The following is an 18,378-nucleotide window of genomic DNA, read 5'->3' on the forward strand; positions in this document are numbered from 1 at the left end:
GTCAGACATACGAGGACCAGCACAGCAGCGAGGAAGAGGAGGAGGAGGAGGAGGAGGAGGAGAGCGACGCCGGGGACGAGGAGGATGACATCACCAGCGCCGAGTCGGAGAGCAGCGAGGAGGAGGGGGTGGAGCCCGGCGACCGGCAGACTGCGAGCCGGCAGCAGCAGCTGGAGTGGGACGACTCCACCCTCAGCTACTGAGCCGCGGCCGTGCCCGCCCGCCGTCGCCTTCTTTCCTGCTTCAGGAGGCTTTGCTGTCATCCCTGTGCCCACCCCAAGGGTCCACGATGTACAGAGTCATCCTGGCCAGTAGGTCTGCAGAGCCTCCCCGTCGCCGATCTCCGCCCACGCTTGGTGTATAGGGCCATAGGCTCCCCCTTGCTCCCTCCCTTCGTCCGCCCTGCTCGCTCTTAAGTTATGTGAGGAGCTGACGCTCGCTCTGTGGCTGATGTCAACTCCAGAAAAGCTGCAGTGACTGGACTCCTTGACAAAGGGTTAGAGTTGCTCACTCCTACCTGGTAGTCCTCTTCTTTTTTTTTTTTTTAAAAAAAAAGTTTTTATTTTTTCCAAACTAGTGCATGTATAAAATGGCAGAATGGGGTTAATATGTAGATGATGAACTGACTTTTTAATATTTTGTAAATAAATTGGGATTCCTCGTGTCTTTTGTGCTAGCATAATCCGGGGCTGGATGCAAAGTGGAGCGGAGACACTGAGCGTGGGAGGGCAGGGACCGGAGACCCTGCCCATCCCACCCCGCCCCCCACCCCACCCCAAGATGAGGAGAAAGGAGCACAGACATTGATCTGCTGCCCGGCAGGAGGGGACCGGATGGGGGACCCCTCTTTGGAGGCTGGAAACGGCCAGGTCTTTTCTTCGGGGTTCTACCCATTGAGGGCTGCAGGGAGCTGGGGTCCCTGGCCATGTTTGCTCCCTTCTCCAAGGACTGGCATTTCCTCACGCAGGAACCTGGACTCAGGTGCAGCCTTGGGGTCCATACTGAATAGATGCAGGTTTCCTTGCCGGTGAGAGTATGTTTCGATCATGTGGATGGTGCAGACCCTCTGACCACTTGGTCTGGAGACAGCAACAGGCCTGGGGGATCCGTACTCAGAACCTGGCGGAAATGACGCCCAACGGCCTGAAGGCAGTGCTCGATTCCCCGAGCACCTGCGCCCCTCCTCCCCAGAGCCCCCGGGGGGTGAAACCATGCCCAGTAGGTGGTGAAGGGAGAGAACCGCAGTCAGGAGCAAAAACCCCTACAGCACGTGGTTTTTAATTTACGTGTAAATTTTTAGATTTCTAAAACTGGGGGAAAATAATTTTGAACACTGTTCTGTGATCATAACTGCTAGTTTCGAGGACACTGCCAGCTGTCCTGTGTCGTGTGTGGCCACCCCTCCATGTACTGTCACCGTCGCTGCTCTGTTTAGACCGTGGGTAGACGCTAACGCGTAGAGGGGACCCTCCGCGCTGTCTGTAGCCGCCGTGGTATCACTTTTCAGATGTGTATATTGATGATAGGTCAGAAAGTGTATACATACAATAAAGTCTGTTCTAACTCCAGTGGGAGAGCGGTTTGTTTTGGGTCTTGTTTTCATCTTAATCCTGCATCCTCTTGCTTCTTTCTGAGCCAAGAACATAACATACCAAGGATTTTATTTCTTTTAATCTGTTTTTACCTCTCATTTCAAGGTTTCAGACTGTTGAACCTACATCAGTTACGCTGAACTCACCTTTCCCATACAGAAACATCAAATGATTTAAAAAAAATAGAAAATACTCTTCTCGTCAGGCACACAGGCCATGCACCCAACCGGCTATTGCTGTGTATATGCAGTGTGCTGCCCACACCACGAAGCACAGACTCGTCCAAATAAATAACAAGTAGACGTACACTCGGCTTTTCCTATTTCCAAACAGGTGGATGGGTCTGATGAATTCAGCACTTAGTTGGGAACCAGAGTCTGGTCAGTGGGGCTCTGTGGGTGGCATGGATTGCTATGGGCAGTGCCTCTCGGCCACCTCTCGTGAACCAAGAAACAGAGTTGGCACCTGGACTCTTCTGGAAGCCGTGCACCAGGGCTGCTGACAGGGCAGCTACTTCTGGCTCTGCTGAGCCGTGCAAAGCCTTTTGAGAGGTAAGTGGTGTCGCCCCTGTGGGTCCCGAGTCGGCTGCTAATACATGAAGCTCACCTGTGGGCTTCCAGAAGCCCAGGTTCTTAGCCCCATCTCCAGAGTTGGCTCCAGAAGGCTGAGGGAGGCCCGGGAACCTGCATTTCTGGAGCTCCTCAGACGCACCTAAGGCTGAGCCTGAATCATTTCAAGCTAAGTACCGTCAGAGGAAAAGATGCCACCACACCCCTAACTCTCACGCTTCTGCTGCCTGGGTACTGGGAGCAGGTTCTCAAAGGTGAGCGTTGTGGAGACGAGATCAGGTCTTTCGTGACCTAAAACCTGCTTTAGGAGGAGGGAGGTCACATACAATTGCACAAAGTACTCGCACCTGCTTGTGTCTTGATCCATGACCAGGATGAGCTAAATCAAGCTCAGGCCTTTTTAATGTGTCTCGAGGACCAGCGTGCGCTATATGTGATGGGCGCTGGCGCCTCTCTCCCGAGCCGTAGAGGTTCAGTAAAGTAGTTTGGCTATTTTTTTTCTCACCCGCAAACAAAGTCACTTTACAGCAGAGATGAATTCCCGTACCCAGGAGTCGCTTTAAAAGTGGAAAGCAGGGCTTCCCTGGTGGCGCAGTGGTTGGGAGTCCGCCTGCCGATGCAGGGGACACGGGTTCGTGCCCCGGTCCGGGAGGATCCCACGTGCCGCGGAGCGGCTGGGCCCGTGAGCCACGGCCGCTGAGCCTGCGCGTCCGGAGCCTGTGCTCCGCGACGGGAGAGGCCACAGCAGTGAGAGGCCCGCGTACCGCAAAAAAAAAAAAAAAAGTGGAAAGCAATCATCCCTGAATCTAGAGGGTACCCAGGCCTCCTCTGGGGGCTGCCCAGAACTCAGTCAGTGGAGGGCACGCAGGGGGTGAACAGGCGTGGGTGCCCTGTCTGGACAGCAGGTACCGGGTCACTGCCAGGCACCAGGACCGGTGTAGCACGGCAGGAGCCTGGGGAGGAGGCAGCTCCCGGACGGGAGAATCATCTCTGCCGGCTCCAGACCCACCAGCTGGAAGACTTGAGGTCACAGATCCTCGGCGAGATGCGGCCTCGAGGTGCCGGGTTCACAGTGTCTTCCCATCAAAGCCCAGGGCTTGGATGGGGAAGTGGGAGGACGGTGCCCCTCCCCACATTAGGGTACATTTCCATGTATGGCTGTTTAGTTCCCGAAACATTTCAAGTCATAAATAAATAACCAGTGTAAACAAAAGGCAGTTGTGTAGGTTCTTTCCCAAGGATGCCATCCAGCCTTTCAGGTCCCGGAGGGTGGCCGAGGGTGCCCGGCTCCCAAGACTGACAGCTCGGTTGTCTCCAGGCCCAGGGCTTGGACGGGCTGCTATTGCCTGTTATCTTTGGACACGTTGTGGGCCAGCCAGTTCACTTTGGTTTTCCAGCTCTCCCGGAGGGCTTCGTTAAACTTCACCCGGAAGTGCTTTAGAGCCTCCTCCTCCGTCTTCCCCAATGCCAGAGAATCCTGAGGCAAGATGGAAGCAATGGGCGTCCCACGGAGGGGCCTGGGCCCTGCTCAGCAGGGAGCCCCGTCTCCCTGCACCTCCACCCACTCTGGGCAGGTAACGCTCCCTCCTAAGAGAACTGCACCAAGGGAGCCAGGAGGGCGCCACCCAACACCTCCCCCGGGAAGAGCTCTTCGTTCCGACCCCAACCAAGGCGGCCCCTGCCCCGCCCCATCCTCAAAATAAGATGCCAACTTGAGCCCGGAGGTCTTGGCCCCAAAGGCAGGCGGCTTGGCCTTCTCCACTGGAAGCTGGCAAGAGGAAGAAGGGAGGGAGCAGCTTCTTCCCAGGAACTCGGGGGCCATGGCCCCCCCCACCTCAGTCCCCGCCCCAGCGTCTCATAAACTGAAAAGACGCAGGAAGGAAAGACAGTTTTTAACCATGGAGGGAACCCTCTTGTACAAGTGGAAACGCCCGCAGCCTGCGGAGGACGGGAGGGTGGGCCAGAGCCGGTGGCTTCCTGCCAGACCCGGGTCCCAGGCCGGTGTGAACACACACGAGTCAGGAGGGCCCTGTGGGTCCACCACGCTCGGGGGTTGGGGGGGGTGGTGCCTTGAGGAGTCTGGGGCTCCCTGGTCTCCTGCCTGGCGGGGCCCTGCCCTGGCGTTTACCTTGAGGTACTGGATGTCTTTGGAGCAGCTGAGCTCAGGCAGGCCTGCCGCCCGCATGAGGGCAAAGAGGTGGAGAAAGAGCAGCCCGTGGCGCCGCAGGATGGTGTAGGCCCTTTCACAGTAGCCCCGGAACCTGTAGTGGGAGGTCAGGGAGCGGGCCCTGGGTCCTCCCGTCCCCCTGCACCCCAGCCAGCCGGCCAGCCCGCCCTCACCCTGGAAGGAGCCGCGCCCACAAAGCCCCAGCGTCCTCTGACTGACCGCCCCCGGCACCAAGGGGCATCTCGGGGGTCTGAGGCACCCTCACCTTTCAAATTTCTCACTATTATTCGTCTTCCCCTGCTGGATCACGTGCACAAAGTCATAGGTGAGGATGAACGGGACTCGCTCACGGTTGATTCCAAACTTGGTCTTGAAATTCCCCAGAAAGTGGCCGAAATCAATGTGGAACAGCTGAGGGGAGGGAAGAGCAAAGACCCAAAAGGAGTCAAAAAGGAGGGTGCCTCACCCAGAGGAGCCTGGGGAGGGAGAGGGAGCTGGAAGGGCCTGGATAGGGGGCTCTGCCAGCAGCCGTGTGCAGAGCAGAACGGCCAGCGGGCCAGCGCCGGGCGGCAGGCACCATGCTCACGGCAGCCCCACACCACCCCTACCTGCCCGTTCTCTCGGATCATGATGTTGTCGCTGTGCCGATCGCCGATGCCCAGCACGTATGTGGCCACACAGTAGCCAGCGCAGGAGAGGGTGAACTCCTCAATGGCTCGATCCAGGGCCTCCCTGGGGGGCAGGGATGGAAAGCACGGCCACGCCGTTTTCTTCTACCAAGAGCTGGTGTCTCTGTCCCCTGCCCTTGAATCTGGCCTTGTGACTTGCTCGGACCAACAGAACATGGAGGAAGTGACGCTGGGCACCTTCCAGAGCCTGGGCCTTAAGACACCTTGCAGTTCCTGAACCTCCCCTACTGTCATGGAAGGACACTGAGGCTAGAATGAGAGGCCACATGGAGAGAAGCCCCAGACATGCAATCCTCCAGGCCCAGTCAAACTACCAGATGAGAGCAGTTGTGTGAGTGATTAAAGCAGAAGAACCACTCAGCTGAGCCAGCTCAAGTTGCAGATTTGTGGTTTAGGCCCCTAAGTTCGGGCTGGTTGTTATGCGGAAATAACTAACTGGTACATGTGGGAACAGAGACCTGACCCACTCCCCCACCCCCCCACCCCACAGCATCTATGGGATGGCCCTCAGCTGAGCCAAGAAGCCACAGACACAGTCAAAGTCCGTCCTCCTTGCCTTTGATTCCCGAGGTCTGCCTCTTGGGAAGGAGAGGGCATCTGTCCCTTGGGCCTGAAACCTACCCAGGGTTCTTGGACTTGAGCCAGTTGAGCAGAGCATCCTTGTTGAAGGCAGCCGTGGCCGCCATGTTGCTCTTGTTCAGCTGGATGTTGGCGATGGTGTCTGAGTGAAGCACCACCTCGATGAGGCCTGTGTGGTCCCCGGTGGAGAGGCAGCCGTAAGGGGTCATCCTAGCCAGGTGGGAGGAGGGGCAGGTGGACACAGTGGTCAAGGGCTGTCCCAGGGGCTTCTTGACCCCGAGGAGCTTAACCCAAAAAGGCTGCAGGAGATGCTACTCAAGTTGCTGAAAAGAGGAGGCAGGTACTAGGGGCGAGCCCTTGACTCCCAGGGCTCCAGGGAAGGTTCCTTGGAGAGGCCACACCAGCACCCAAGATGCAGAGAGGAAGAGTCGGCACCGTGGCTGAACTCATGTTTGCTCAGAAAGAAAAATCCAGGTGGCTTGGAAGATGATGGGGCAGGAAGCCAGGGATGTTTGAGGCAAAGGGACCAATGGAGGGAGACAGTGCAAAGGGCCAGGGCTGGCCTTCTCCACCCTCATCCTGCGGCCCTATCGCCTCCCTGACCCCGAGTTTCAAACTGGTCCCTGCTCTTCTTAGAAGAGCCAGTCTTTTTTCCAGCTGAGGTGGTAATGTCAGCTTTGACAGGGGACCCCTCCGACGGGGTATGGTCCTAAGCCTGGTGCAGGCACAAGTGGATGACGGGAGGGCCTCTCACCTCAGGTCCAAGCCCTCCTGCTTCCACAGAACGTCCATCAGCTGGATCATCTGCAGGGTCAGCATGTCCTGGCGGAGGTCTGTGCAGCCACCCCCGGGGAGGAAAGGCATGAGTTTCTGGTGGGTTCTCCAATCCCAGCCATGCCCAGGCCCCGGAGTCCCAAGACTCTGTGTTTTCGTCAGCTCGCCCTCCAGGAGATCTGCCCCTGGCCCCCACTGCAAGGTGCCCCCGCCGAGGGTAGCATGGCAGGGCGAGGGGAAGCCAAGGCCTCAGCGGGTCCCTGGCCGGGGCCCGGCCTGCTCACCGTCCCCGTTCTTAAAGATGATGCCCACGGTGCCATCGCTGCCCGCCTCCTCATTGCTGTACAGGACCCACAGGGGCTTCATCTTGGAGTCCATGAAGGTGCACTGCTCCACGCTGCCGGACGAGACCGCAGTCAGCAGCGGGCCCTCCTCAGGGCCTGGGGGGAGGGGAGAAGGTGGGGAGGCCCCGGCTGGGGCCTGGGGCTCACCAGACTTCAGCCAGCAGGGTGCTGGGGTCGAGCGGGGACTGCAGGTGGGAGAGGGCCTCCAGGTAGGTCTCCTGGCGCATGCACAGGTGCATCAGCTCCTTGGTCTGGGGCTTGGTGGTCTTCTGGGAGCTCACTTTGACGACGTCGTTCAGGGCTTTCAGCTTGCTCAGCGCTTCCCCCTGGCCAGGAGGATGGGAGGGCAGCGTGGGCCGGCTGCCGAGGCAGGCTCCGAGCCTCAGCCTGGCCCACGCGGCTCTACAGGGGTCGGGGCAACTCTGCCCCAAAGCAGAGCCCAGGCAGGGGTGCAGGGGCCCCGAGCCTCACCTGCTTCATCAGCACCTTCATGTGATGGGTGCTGCCCCTGCAGTAGGCCTCCATGATGAGGCCGAAGCGCAGGGCCACCGAGGGCACGTGCATCTCGGAGCTGGAGGGAGGAAGAAGGGGCTGAGCCTCGCCTCGCCAGGCGGGGCCACACAGCCCCTCCCAGCCCGGCAGGACCCAGCCACCGAGGACACCCGGGCTGGCCGGCGGAGACACGAGGCCCGCAGGCAAGAGGCCCCTCCTCCCCGTGGCCTTCCAGGTGAGTGCAGCTACCGCAGGTGCCAGAAGAGGAAGTGGCCGATCTTGCGATTGGCCAGGGCCCGGTCCAGCAGGAATTTGGTCAGCTCGCAGTCGAGGTAGGACTCGTACTTGAGCACCTGCACCAGCTGCAGCAGGTACTGGAAAAGCTCGTCATCCCTGCAGAGAAGGGAGGCTGGCTGGGGCCCGGAGCTTCACGGCTCGGGAGAGGGTCTGCAGCTGGCGAGGGGGCAGGGTAGGGGCGGGAGGCCAGCCTCACCTGAGCAGGCCCCCAGGAGAGGTCCCCAGCCAGTGGCTAGACCCGGGCCATTGGGGCAAAGCCGCCCTCTGAAGATGAGGAAGCCCGCGGGACTCACGTCAGTTTCCGCAGGGACTTGATGGCAAAGGAGCCCACGTGGCGGTCAGGGAAGCTGAAGTCCAGCAGCTCCAGGGCGCTCAGGACGGGCAGCTCGGGCCAGGAGCACAGCAGGTAGAGCATCTGGGGGGTGCCGGTGGTCAGGGCAGGGGGCGCAGGCTGCGGTCTGGCTCCAGACTCTGCCCCCTCCCCCGGCCCCGGCCCTGCCGCCCACCTGGGCCACGTCCTCGTGCTTGTTCCACTTGGTGACCAGCAGCAACCGGGCCAGCGCCTCGGGGAAGTGCTCCTGGATCTCGTGCCGCATCTTCCACACCAGGTCCTTCTCGTGCTCGTATAGCTCCCCGGACCCCCGGCGTTCCAGGATCTCCCGCAGCTGCAGCTGCTGAGGGGCACAGGTGGAGGTGGGGGGGCGGTGAGGGCTGCAGCCAGGTCCACGCCCCACCGCCCACGGCCCCCAGCTCACCTCCTCCTCCGTGAAGCGCCCGTGCTCCCCATGCCGCCCCAGCTCTAGGATCTGCAAGAGCGACCCTGCTGTCAGCGGCAACCCCGGGGCCTGGGCCAGCCTGGCCTGCGGGGCCCCCGGGGCGGGCGTCAACACCTCGGCACTGCTGACTTTGTGTGCCAGTGACTCTCAGTGGTGGGGACTCTCCCGCGTGCTGCAGGCCGTTTAGCAGCATCCCTGACCTCCGCCCATGAGATGCCAGGCGCATCTCTCCCACTAGTTGTGACAACCAAAAATGCCTTTGGACCTTGCCCAAAGTCCCCTGGGGGGCAAAGCGGCCCCCGGTTGAGAATCACTGCTCTAGGACACATGAGGATTCCAGAGAGTCAAGGAAGCCCCCAAGCGTGTGTGGGCACCCAGCTCCCAGCCCGGGCAACTCACGGGGTGCAGGGACCATGTCCTGGGGAGCCCCAGAGGCAGGGTCAGGACAGTTAACCTTTAGCTTCGAGGTTTCTGGGCAGGGTGGGTCCTGGACCCCAAATGGCGAGGGCCCCCTCACTGACCTTGTCCAGGGCAGGGTAGTATACAGGGTGGGGGGCCACCTCAGGGAGAAAGATGACAAGGGCGGCTGCGCTCTCAGTGTTGGGGTTACTCCGCACGGTCCCACAGGGGTTCAGTAGCTCCCCTTTCTCGTCTGGATACAAGGACAGATGGAGTTGCAAGGGGAATGTCATCACGTGTGGGACCCAGCTCCCCAATCCCCTGGCCTCTGCCTCTCCCTCCTGGCCTGGGCCAACCTGGGACGGAGGGCCACATGTAGAGGCAGCGCTCGCCGGTCTTGAGCTGGTTCTTGTAATCAAACAGCATGAGGTTGGCCCAGGCGATGGGGCAGTCCTGGGAGAGAAACCGGGCAGGTCACAGCCAGCCGCCAGAAAGCCTCCGTTTGCTCACCTGCAGGATGGGCCCAGCCAGACCATGCTTCCCACCCTTGCCCAGACTCCCTGTGAAGCAGCTGGCAGAGTCAGTCACCCCTCGACTCCCTTCTGCTCCCGGATGCATCCCACTCTCGGCTTCTTGAGAAAGCTTCAAACAAACCACATAGGCCCTAGGGAGCTGGCCCAGCTCAGCTACGAGTGAGTCAGGGTGGCTCGGTGGTCAGTCACATCCTGGGCCCAGTGACTCAGTGCTCGACCACCACTCTGTCTCCAACTGGCTGCTGACTCAGGCCACCCCGCCCCCTGCAAGGACACTGCATTTGTCCTTCCAGGGCAGGGAGCTCCCTCCAGGTTCCCACAAGGACCAAAGGCCCAGGCCCAGATATTCCGAGTCACTGTGCTCATAAGCCCAGGAACCCAGCACCATCACATGGCAGGCAGGGGTGGTGGCTAGCGTGCGTGCGCGCGCGTGTGTGTGTGTGTGTGTGTGTGTGTTGTGTGTGCGCACGCACGGTGTGGAGAGGCTGGGGTTCACAGGCCCTCCTGGACCCCATCCCCAGGCTGCGTGCCAGCTGAGATGCTGGGAACAGGATGAGCAGTGGCCCCGGGGCGGGCTGCGGGACTGGACTGGGCCCATCACGGAGCGCCTCCCGACCGGCCCCACCCACCGCCTTCTTGGACTTCTTCTTGGTGGAGCGAGCCTTCTTGGCCTTCTCGATCACGGCGTAGAGCGCAAAGCAGAGGCGGGCCATGCGCGGTAGGTCGCAGATGTTGATGTCGAACTCCAGCCGCTGCTTCCACACAGGCTCTGAGCACACGCTCACCTCCGAGCTGGACACTGTCTTGCACAGCGTCTCGTTGCCGTGGAAGAGGCCGGCCTGCACCACCAGCTGGGGAAGGCACGGTGCGGGTGGCAGGCTGCAGAGGCCCAGACTCCCTCTCCCGCCGGGGTGTCCCTCCCACCTAAGGCTCGAATCTCCTCCTGAAAGGTCCTCATTTCACATGGGTCTGAACCCTCCCCCGCCAGGTGCTTGAAGGTGGTCCGGAAAAGGGAGGGCTGGCTGCCTGAGGGGGAGGTGTGGTCCTGGGGGGAAGGGGAGGGCTGCGTGGGCTGTGCTCCCCACTGACTGCGGGACCCTGGGGTGTGTTGGCTCCCTGCTCTGGGCCTCAGTTTCCCCATCAGGGCTCGGGAACTCCAGGGGCCCTTCTAGCTTAAGCACCCAAGGGTGCCCCTGCTGCTCAGAAGGGGCAGGAGCCCCTGTAGGCAGGGAAGGACTTAATGCCGCCTGCACATCTCGCCCTGCCTCCTCATGGCCCGGCCGCCCATGCAGCCCTCCAGGATTCACCCATGGGAGCCCACGCCTGCCCTGCTTGTGAAACTACCCCAACCAAAAAGTGCTCCCCAAAGAGCCCCGACCTCCTTGGACCCGGGTTTCCCGTCCTGCAAATGGGACGAGAAAACCTGCACCTCACAGGGCCGTCCTGAGGCCAGAGGAGGTGGGCGTGTGAACGACCCAGAGGTGGCCGTGGCCTTGGCCCCGGCCCAGCTGGAGCGGCTCCCCTTCTGCGTCTGTCACCTCCCAGGCTCTGCGGTTCCTCTATCCCTGGGCTGGGCCTGGCCCCACTACCTCCACCAAAGTCAATACCCAGAACTCGCTGGGCCCGGTTTCTCCGAATTGTCCTCTCTGGCCGGCTGGCCTGCTCCCCTCCCCCCTTCCTGTTTTGAAGCAGCTCATCACCACCCCCGGCAGGGATGCTGGGTAATGTGGTCAGGTGGCTTTCGTGTGACACCCCCCTCCTTCTTCCTCCGCCACCTCTCCAGGCCACAGCCACCGTGTTTGTGCAAAAAACACGCACTCCCCGGGCCCTTCTAGGCCCAGGAGCCCCTACCTTCATCCGCTCATCGGCATTCACTTTGCTGCCCTGGATCAGCTCGATGCAGAAAGGCTGCTCCAGGGACCACAGGGACACCGAGGCGGGCTGGGCGGGGTGGAGGGGAGAAGCGGGGGCGTTAAAGCAGGGGAATTCAGGGGAGGCTTGCGCTCCCGGCCGCTGCCAGGGCGCGTGGCCACAGCGGCGGCAAGGGTGTTGCAGATTCCTGCCCGCAACGCCATCCTTTACCAGAAAACCTGCCGTGCAGGCGCCCCAGGGGGCCCAAACCACCCCCCCACGCAGCGCTGCAGGGCATGGAGTTCTGCCTACAGCACGGGAGACAGGAGGGGCAGGCAGCCAAGCGCCAGGCCTGGAGGCTGCCCCAGGAGTCCAGACAGGAGTCCACCCCAGCCCAGAGGCCCAACTCTCAATCCCGAGCAACCAGAAGGCATGAGACAAGGGACCCCTGGACCTATGGCTGGCCCAGGGCGATGCCCAATAGGCACCAGGGCTGGACCTCAGGTGGGAAGGAGGGCTGCAGGGGAGGGTAAGTGCAGGGCGCCAGCTCACCTTCTTCAGAGGAATGGGGGGCGGTTTGGCGCGTGGCTTTTGGACTTGGGGGGCGGGGTTGCTCTGCTCATCCCGCATGGCGAGGATGGAAGAGGAGTGCACCATGGTCAGGTGGGGGGTCAGCCCGCTGTGCAGGCAGCTGCAGATGTACTGAGATGGGGGGCGGGGTGAGTGGCTCCACTGTTCCCTGGACGACCGGCTACCCAGGGATGCCCCACGCTGGCCCCTGCCCACGCCAGGCCTTCTGGGGCCTCTCCTGCTGGCCCTTCCTGCCCCCGCCCACCTCCCTGTGCTCACGGGGAGAGCCAGCCCAGCAAGGGCGCACTCTCACCGTGACCCCCAAGGTCTGGCTTGTCGGGCTCGAGAGGGGCCGAGGACCAGCTCCCGCCCCCCCGCCGCCCCAACCCAGGCCCCAGGCCAGGACTGCAGGGAACCCAGGAACCCCTCCCGGACCCCAGGCCTCACCTGGAACTGGCAGAGGGGGTGGCTGCCGTACAGGTACTCGTGCTTCCCGTTCACCTGCAGTGTGTAGTCCTCGGGCTGCTCCACCAGCGGCTGCCGGAACACCGTGGCCTTCTTCCGGAGCGCGCAGGCCATCAGTGCCAGGGGCACATCCTTGGTGGACACCTGGAAGGTGAAGCTCTCCTAGGGGGAGGAGGGAGGGTCAGTCCTCCACGCCTGCGAAGAGCCCACGGGGTTCTGGGGCACAGCGGGTGGGCTGGCCCGTCTGCAAGTATTAGGCGCCCCTTGCCCCCTGAATGTGAGCTCCACGACGGCAGGCTCTGAGGATGGCACGTGGCCGACACCAGGAAACACCTGTTGGATGCGTGAGTGGACCGAGGACCAAAGCCTCTTGGTCACTCTGCCTTGTGGAACTCGCCGGGTGGGACGTTTGGCCAAGCCCCTCGTATGCAATGGATACCCTACAAATACCACCCGATGTTGCTGGGAGGAGGATGAACTGGGGAGGCTGGTGGGTGACCGGGAGTCTCACAGGGGAAGTGTCCCCCGTGGACACGGCAGCCTGCATGCAGCACACGGGCCGGCGTGAGCCACCGCTCACCTCGCTGCCCTCGAACTTGACGTTGACGAGCAGGGCCCGGTTGGGGACGCGCAGGGTGCCCGGCCCCCAGCTCCGCGCCGAGGGCTCCAGCTGCAGGGGGAAGCTGTACTGCAGCCAGGCCTCCCAGCCCAGCTGCTGCCGGTGCGCGGCCACCTCCTCGCAGAACTGGCGCATCTTGGCTCGGAAGTCATTCACCTCCGGGTCTTGCAAGGAGTCAAACTCGTGGAGGCCTGAGGGGCAGGGGAGCCGGGTCAGCGTGGGGCTCGGGGGCGGGGGCGGGGGGCAGGCCCGGCGGAGGTGGGACGGCCTGGCCTCGGCAGGGCACCTTTGCCGATGAGCAAGCTGATCTGCGAGTTGATGAGCTTCTTCACCCGGTCACCCTCGCGGGCCACCAGGCGCAGGACGGGCAGGAAGGGCTGGATGTCGCACAGCCGCCGCTGCTCGTCCTCCAGCTCCTGCTGCTCCGCGGTCTGGTTGACGCAGGTGAACACGTAGGCCTCGGGGTCACTGAGCATGTGGAACAGCGGCTCATACTGGGCTCGGTGCCACAACACCTGGAAGGGAAGTGGCCGGTCAGCTCCTCCCCTACGGTGGGCGGGGCCCCAGGGAGCCGGGAGGCGGGTGGAGGCTGGTCTCACGACCCTGACAAGGGGGCAAAGGCAAGATCCCAGGACCACTACTCTCTCCGTCCCTTGAGCATTGACCACAGGGTCACTGGGAGTCGCCGTCCCTGCCCTTCTACGAACGGGGCCAGGTAGGCTCTAAACCTGGAGCAGAGCGGTGGGTCCTACGGTCTCCCCTGTAGGCTACCCTGAGAGATGGCCATCCAGACTTGACCTCCAGGGACCCAGCTAATCGTTCCTGGTTCATCACCCTGGTCTTTAAATGATGGCAAGTAATTCAGAAAAGTTTCACACACCGAGGGGGCCATAAACGCCTCCGCGGGCTGTGTCCAGTACGTGGCCTCGGGGTGAGGAGTCCCCAGGGATCACAGGAGCGCCACTGGAGCACCAAGTGTTAGTGCAAAGGTGCCCACCGCTGAGTCACAGAGAAGATGGAAAAGGAGAACAGCTCTATTTTTCTTCCACGGGGGATGGATAATTACGTTCCATCAGTGCAAACGGATAGCACAGGCGTGTGACCCAGAATCTAAGGATACCTGTACCAATGCACACAGGGCTCCCACATACAGCATTAAGTGGGAAAAGACCCCAAGCTATAGAACAGCAGTTGTAATTCAAGCTCATTCCCATAAAAACGATGATAAACGTATGAACTACTGCAAGTTACAGTCTGCCAAGTTACTGGAAGACAGACGCACCCATTCACTTACACACCGTCTATGGCTGCTTCAGCCCTACAGCGGCAGAGTTGAGTAGTTGTGACAAACACCATATGGCCAGCAAAGCCTAGAATATTAACTGTCTGGTCCCTGGTATAAATTAAAATATTAAGAAATTGAAACTGGGGACTTCCCTGACGGTCCAGTGGCTAACACTTTGCCTTCCGATGCAGGGGGTGAGTTCGATCCCTGGTCGGGGAACTAAGATCCCACATGCCTCTCGACCAAAAAATATAAAAACATAAAAACAGAAGCAGTACTGTAACAAATTCAACAAAGACTTTAAAAATGGTCCACATCAAAAAAAAATCTTAAAAAAAAAAAGAAATCGAAATTGAACTGGGATATGAGGTGAGACTGCTGAGACCGATGTGTTTTATATTTCTGTGGTATTTGGAAGTTTAATAATATGCATGTAGAGCCCTGTGAGGAAAAAGATTAAAATGATATTTACACAAGATTAATAACATGAAAAGGATGTTACAATGTTAACTCGGAAAAAAGATATAAAAATTCATAATCAGAGCTATCACCAAAAAACACTACATAGAAAAGAAAATAGGAAACAGCCAAAGTGTGAACTGTGCTTGTCTCATACGGCTGGATCATGGGTAATTTTTTCCTTCTACTTTTTCTTATTCTCCTAAATTTCAATGTGTCCATAGTACTTTTGAAATGGAAAAAAAGAAATTTCATTTTTAAAGAAACACCCAGGAAGGGAAGATTAAAACACAAACAAAACAAAACAAAACAAAACTCAAGTATGGTCCATTGCTTCTCTCCTTTTTTTTCTGCTCCCAAGTATAGCTTTTCAAATTCCGGGCTAAGGCCTTGTCCTCTGCCATGACCCATTAAATCCCACACTTTGCAAGTGGGATAAGCCCTTTGAAAGGTCACAAGACAAGATGTACCAAATACCATCCAGATATTTCATCCTTTGACTCAGTAATCCACGATGAAAATTATTCAACAAAGCCAAAAACCATTTGCAAAGATGATGTTGACTATGATGACAGCTCTGAAGACAAAAGACCGGGAGAACTCAAGCGGCCATGCATGGGGTGTGGTTTCAAACGTGATGGCACAGTCATGGAGAGGATGAAAGTTCACCCTGGGAACCAGCACCCTGAAGCTTTCACAGGAATCTAGGAAGGGTAAACGTGCCATGATAAAGGCGGGAGCTGAATTTGGAAAGCTAGGTGGATTTCAACTGTGAGTTTTTAAGCAATTCTTGGACATTATTTTTATCTTTTAATTTTTTTTTTTTTTTTTGGCCGCGCCACACTGCTTGCGGGATCTTAGTTCCCTGACCAGGGCTTGAACCTGGGCCCCGGGCAGTGAAAGCGTGGAGTCCTAACCACTGAACTTCCAGGGAATTCCCATATCTTTTTTTTTTTTAATTTACTTGTTTTATAATTTATTTTATTTTTTAAGATTTTTGGCTGTGTTGGGTCTTCGTTGCTGTGTGCGGGCTTTCTCTAGGTGCCACGAGTGGGGGGCTACTCTTCGTTGCGATGCGCGTGCTTCTCATTGTGGTGGCTTCTCTTTGTTACAGAGCACGGGCTCTAGGTGCGCGGGCTTCAGCTGTGACTCGCGGGCTCTAGAGCTCAGGCTCAGTAGTTGTGGCGCACGGGCTTAGTTGCTCCGTGGCATGTGGGATCTTCCTGGACCAGGGCTCGAACCAATGTCTCCTGCATTGGCAGGCGGATTCTTAACAACTGTGCCACTAGGGAAGCCCCCCCCCCCATATTTTTTAAAATTCATAGCTGAGGATCTCAAATCTGAGAGTTGCAGAGTCCATCTGTCTGCTTCTCTGAGTTCCAAGCTCTGAGAACTAGTTTTAAGGTCAAGATCGTACCTTCTTGATGGTGCTGAGGTTGGCATTTCGGGACACAGGGAAGTTCAGATAGACCCCCGTGGGCAGCAAGAAATCAACAGCCACGCTCTGATTCTCCTCCTTGGTCCAGAATTCCATGGGGCAGTCAACCCCGGGGGGCATCCTGCTCTTTTAATTCTCGGATACCAATCGTCCTGCAAAGGAAGCAAAGGCAAAGTGAGGCCCTAAGGTGTGCTGGCTGAGTCCTTTAGTAGGACCCTTTGGAAAACAGGATTTCAGCACTTTTGTCAGCAGGAAGCTTGGGATGGAGTCCCAGCCGGGAGGTGGCTTGTGCCTCCTGCTGCCCCAGGCCACTGTCTAGGCTGAGCTGCAGGCACTCCGTCTGCATCCTTCACGGCGGTGCCCCCAGTTTAAACCACCAACAAACCCATGCCAAGTCATTTTTTCTCAGGAACACACACACGTGGGAGACCTCACCATGGCCACCAGCCGGCAAAGATGGAAAATGGCAGGATCACTGGGCAGACAACCCCAGACTTGAGAGGGAGCGAAGGACGACGTTCTTTGAAACTTTTTGACCAGAAACCAAATGGCTTGAAAATGGCTTTAGCCATCAGACAAGCTGTTGAACTATCTCAGCCATACCAAACCCACTGCCCGGTAAGTAACAAAATGTTACAGACACAATAAGAGGTCTTTGAGTCTCTCTCCCACTCAGGGTTACCACCACCTGGATTCTGGTTGTTTATAGTTTCCATGCATGTTTTTATCCTTTTATTATACTAAAATGTGTCCACAAACAATTCCTAATATTTTTCCATGCTTTAAAGCATTGTATGATTACTGAGTCTTCTGCCCTTGTTTTTGCCACTCAACGCTGCAATCTAGATTTATCCATGCTGATACATGTAGCTCTAGTTCATTCATTTTAACTCTTGGGAGATATTTCACTGTGTAAGTACACCACAATTTATTTACCCCCCTCTCTTGCTAAGGGACCTCAAGGTTTGTGTCTACTCATGTTGGTTATTACAAATGATGCTGCAACGTATATTCTTGCACACATCTCCTTGTGTACAAGTGAGAGTCTTGGTGAACACTGTCTAAGAGAAATATGATGTGAGCCACACGTGGAATGTCAAAGGTACCAGTAGCCACATTTTTAAAAAGTAAAAAGACACAGATAAAATTCAGTTAGTAATCTATTTTATTTAACTCAATATATCCAAACTATGGTCATTTCAATGTTATCAGTACAGAAGAATTACAAGATAGTTTACATTTTTTTGGTGCTAAGTCTTTGAAATCTGGTGTGTATTTTACACTTACAGGACAATTCGGACGCTAGGTTTTCATCAGAAGTATTTCATCTTATGTAGATTTCATACAATTAACAGGTTAAAAAAGTAGGTTCACAGACTCAAGTTGTTCCAAATATACTAAAAAGTTTTCCAATAACCAAATCGAGTATGAATTCTTATGTTTAAATGAATTAAAATTAAATAAAATGTTTAAAAATTCCATTCCTCAATCATACTGTCCACATTTCAAGTGCTCAAGAAATACATGTGGCTGGTGGCTGCCATACTGGGCAGTGCAGGTAGAGGGTATATGCCTAGGAGTGGAATTGTCAGATCATACGTATAACCTACGACAGGTATAACCATATCCTTAACTTTTTAATCTCCGTATCTTTGCCAGCACTTGGTACTGTCAAATTTACTCATTTCTGCCAATCTGGTGGGCGTGAAATGCTCTCTTGTTTTAATTTGCATTTCTCTGATTATCCATAAAATGTTTACCTTCTGCAAATATCCAGCTTATAAACTTTGCCCATTTTTTCTGTGGGGTTGTCTTTTTCTTACTGCTTTGCAGGGTTTCTTACATTCTCTAGATTCAGTTCTTTTGTTGCTTGAGTGAGTTGGCAATATCTGATTTGAGTCATCTTTTCACTTTGTTTATGTGTCTTGTTAAGGAGCAGAAGTTTTGAATGTTGATGTAGGCAAAGCTTTTTCCTTCATGTTTTATCATTTTTATTCTTTAGACAAATACTTCCTTACCCTAGGGTCACATCCTCCGAGATTTAAGTGACTTTTTAAAATAGTTGAAAGGAAGTGTTTAGTTTGAGAGAGCTGTTCTTCTGGTGGCTCTGCCAGCTGGCTCCAGGCCTCACCCTCAGTTACATGCAGAAGCTGCTCTGAGCAGCAGGGCAGCATGTCACCCTGTGCTACCATGTTACCACTGTTGGGATCCACTTCCTCTGGTTGTAAAACCACATCCTACTTTGGGTTCCTCTTTCTGAGAACGGCCAGGCCAAAGGCTTTTTTTTTTTGACTCAGAATGTGGAGGACAGTCAGGAATTCTGGAAAATCCATTTACAGTGCTTTGGCCAAGCTCAGGAAGGCATCTTTGGCCACTCAGTCCTGAGGCTAAGATGAGCGCATGCAGCAGGAACTCCACAGGACTCTAGCCAAAGGGGTGGATGGGGTACCTCAGTGCTGTGGAAACGAAGCCTTCGACTA

At 56.9% G+C, this 18,378-nt stretch overlaps 2 protein-coding genes across 4 annotated transcripts in view; one reads left to right on the forward strand and one right to left on the reverse strand.

Moving 5' to 3' along the window:
* Window positions 1-1,574, forward strand: part of CLSTN1 (calsyntenin 1) — a gene marked incomplete at its 5' end in the record, with an annotated part of 78,202 nt that extends 76,628 nt beyond the window's left edge. For all 3 annotated transcript variants that reach the window (XM_082680692.1, XM_082680694.1, XM_082680693.1), the window contains one exon: window positions 6-1,574. In XM_082680692.1, the coding sequence (XP_082536818.1) occupies window positions 6-203 (198 nt within the window). In that variant the 3' untranslated portion in view covers window positions 204-1,574. The remainder of the gene's footprint in view (window positions 1-5) is intronic.
* An 88-nt stretch (window positions 1,575-1,662) lies between these two features.
* The window catches only part of PIK3CD (phosphatidylinositol-4,5-bisphosphate 3-kinase catalytic subunit delta), a 29,678-nt gene continuing 12,962 nt past the window's right edge, over window positions 1,663-18,378 (reverse strand). Inside the window, exons 3-24 of the mRNA XM_082660339.1 lie at window positions 15,878-16,050; window positions 13,003-13,231; window positions 12,678-12,907; window positions 12,080-12,259; window positions 11,615-11,764; window positions 11,063-11,152; window positions 9,841-10,062; window positions 9,035-9,131; window positions 8,801-8,931; window positions 8,259-8,309; window positions 8,010-8,177; window positions 7,797-7,918; window positions 7,456-7,599; window positions 7,186-7,285; window positions 6,862-7,040; window positions 6,655-6,767; window positions 6,351-6,429; window positions 5,639-5,806; window positions 4,937-5,060; window positions 4,594-4,739; window positions 4,290-4,422; window positions 1,663-3,638 (exon numbers count right to left, since the gene is read on the reverse strand). Of these exons, the coding sequence (XP_082516465.1) occupies window positions 3,501-3,638; window positions 4,290-4,422; window positions 4,594-4,739; window positions 4,937-5,060; window positions 5,639-5,806; window positions 6,351-6,429; window positions 6,655-6,767; window positions 6,862-7,040; window positions 7,186-7,285; window positions 7,456-7,599; window positions 7,797-7,918; window positions 8,010-8,177; window positions 8,259-8,309; window positions 8,801-8,931; window positions 9,035-9,131; window positions 9,841-10,062; window positions 11,063-11,152; window positions 11,615-11,764; window positions 12,080-12,259; window positions 12,678-12,907; window positions 13,003-13,231; window positions 15,878-16,018 (3,135 nt within the window). The 5' untranslated portion in view covers window positions 16,019-16,050 and the 3' untranslated portion in view covers window positions 1,663-3,500. The remainder of the gene's footprint in view (window positions 3,639-4,289; window positions 4,423-4,593; window positions 4,740-4,936; window positions 5,061-5,638; window positions 5,807-6,350; window positions 6,430-6,654; window positions 6,768-6,861; window positions 7,041-7,185; window positions 7,286-7,455; window positions 7,600-7,796; window positions 7,919-8,009; window positions 8,178-8,258; window positions 8,310-8,800; window positions 8,932-9,034; window positions 9,132-9,840; window positions 10,063-11,062; window positions 11,153-11,614; window positions 11,765-12,079; window positions 12,260-12,677; window positions 12,908-13,002; window positions 13,232-15,877; window positions 16,051-18,378) is intronic.

This window comes from Grampus griseus, assembly GCF_964374135.1.
Source record: "Grampus griseus genome assembly, chromosome: 1".
Classification (NCBI taxonomy): domain Eukaryota; kingdom Metazoa; phylum Chordata; class Mammalia; order Artiodactyla; family Delphinidae; genus Grampus; species Grampus griseus.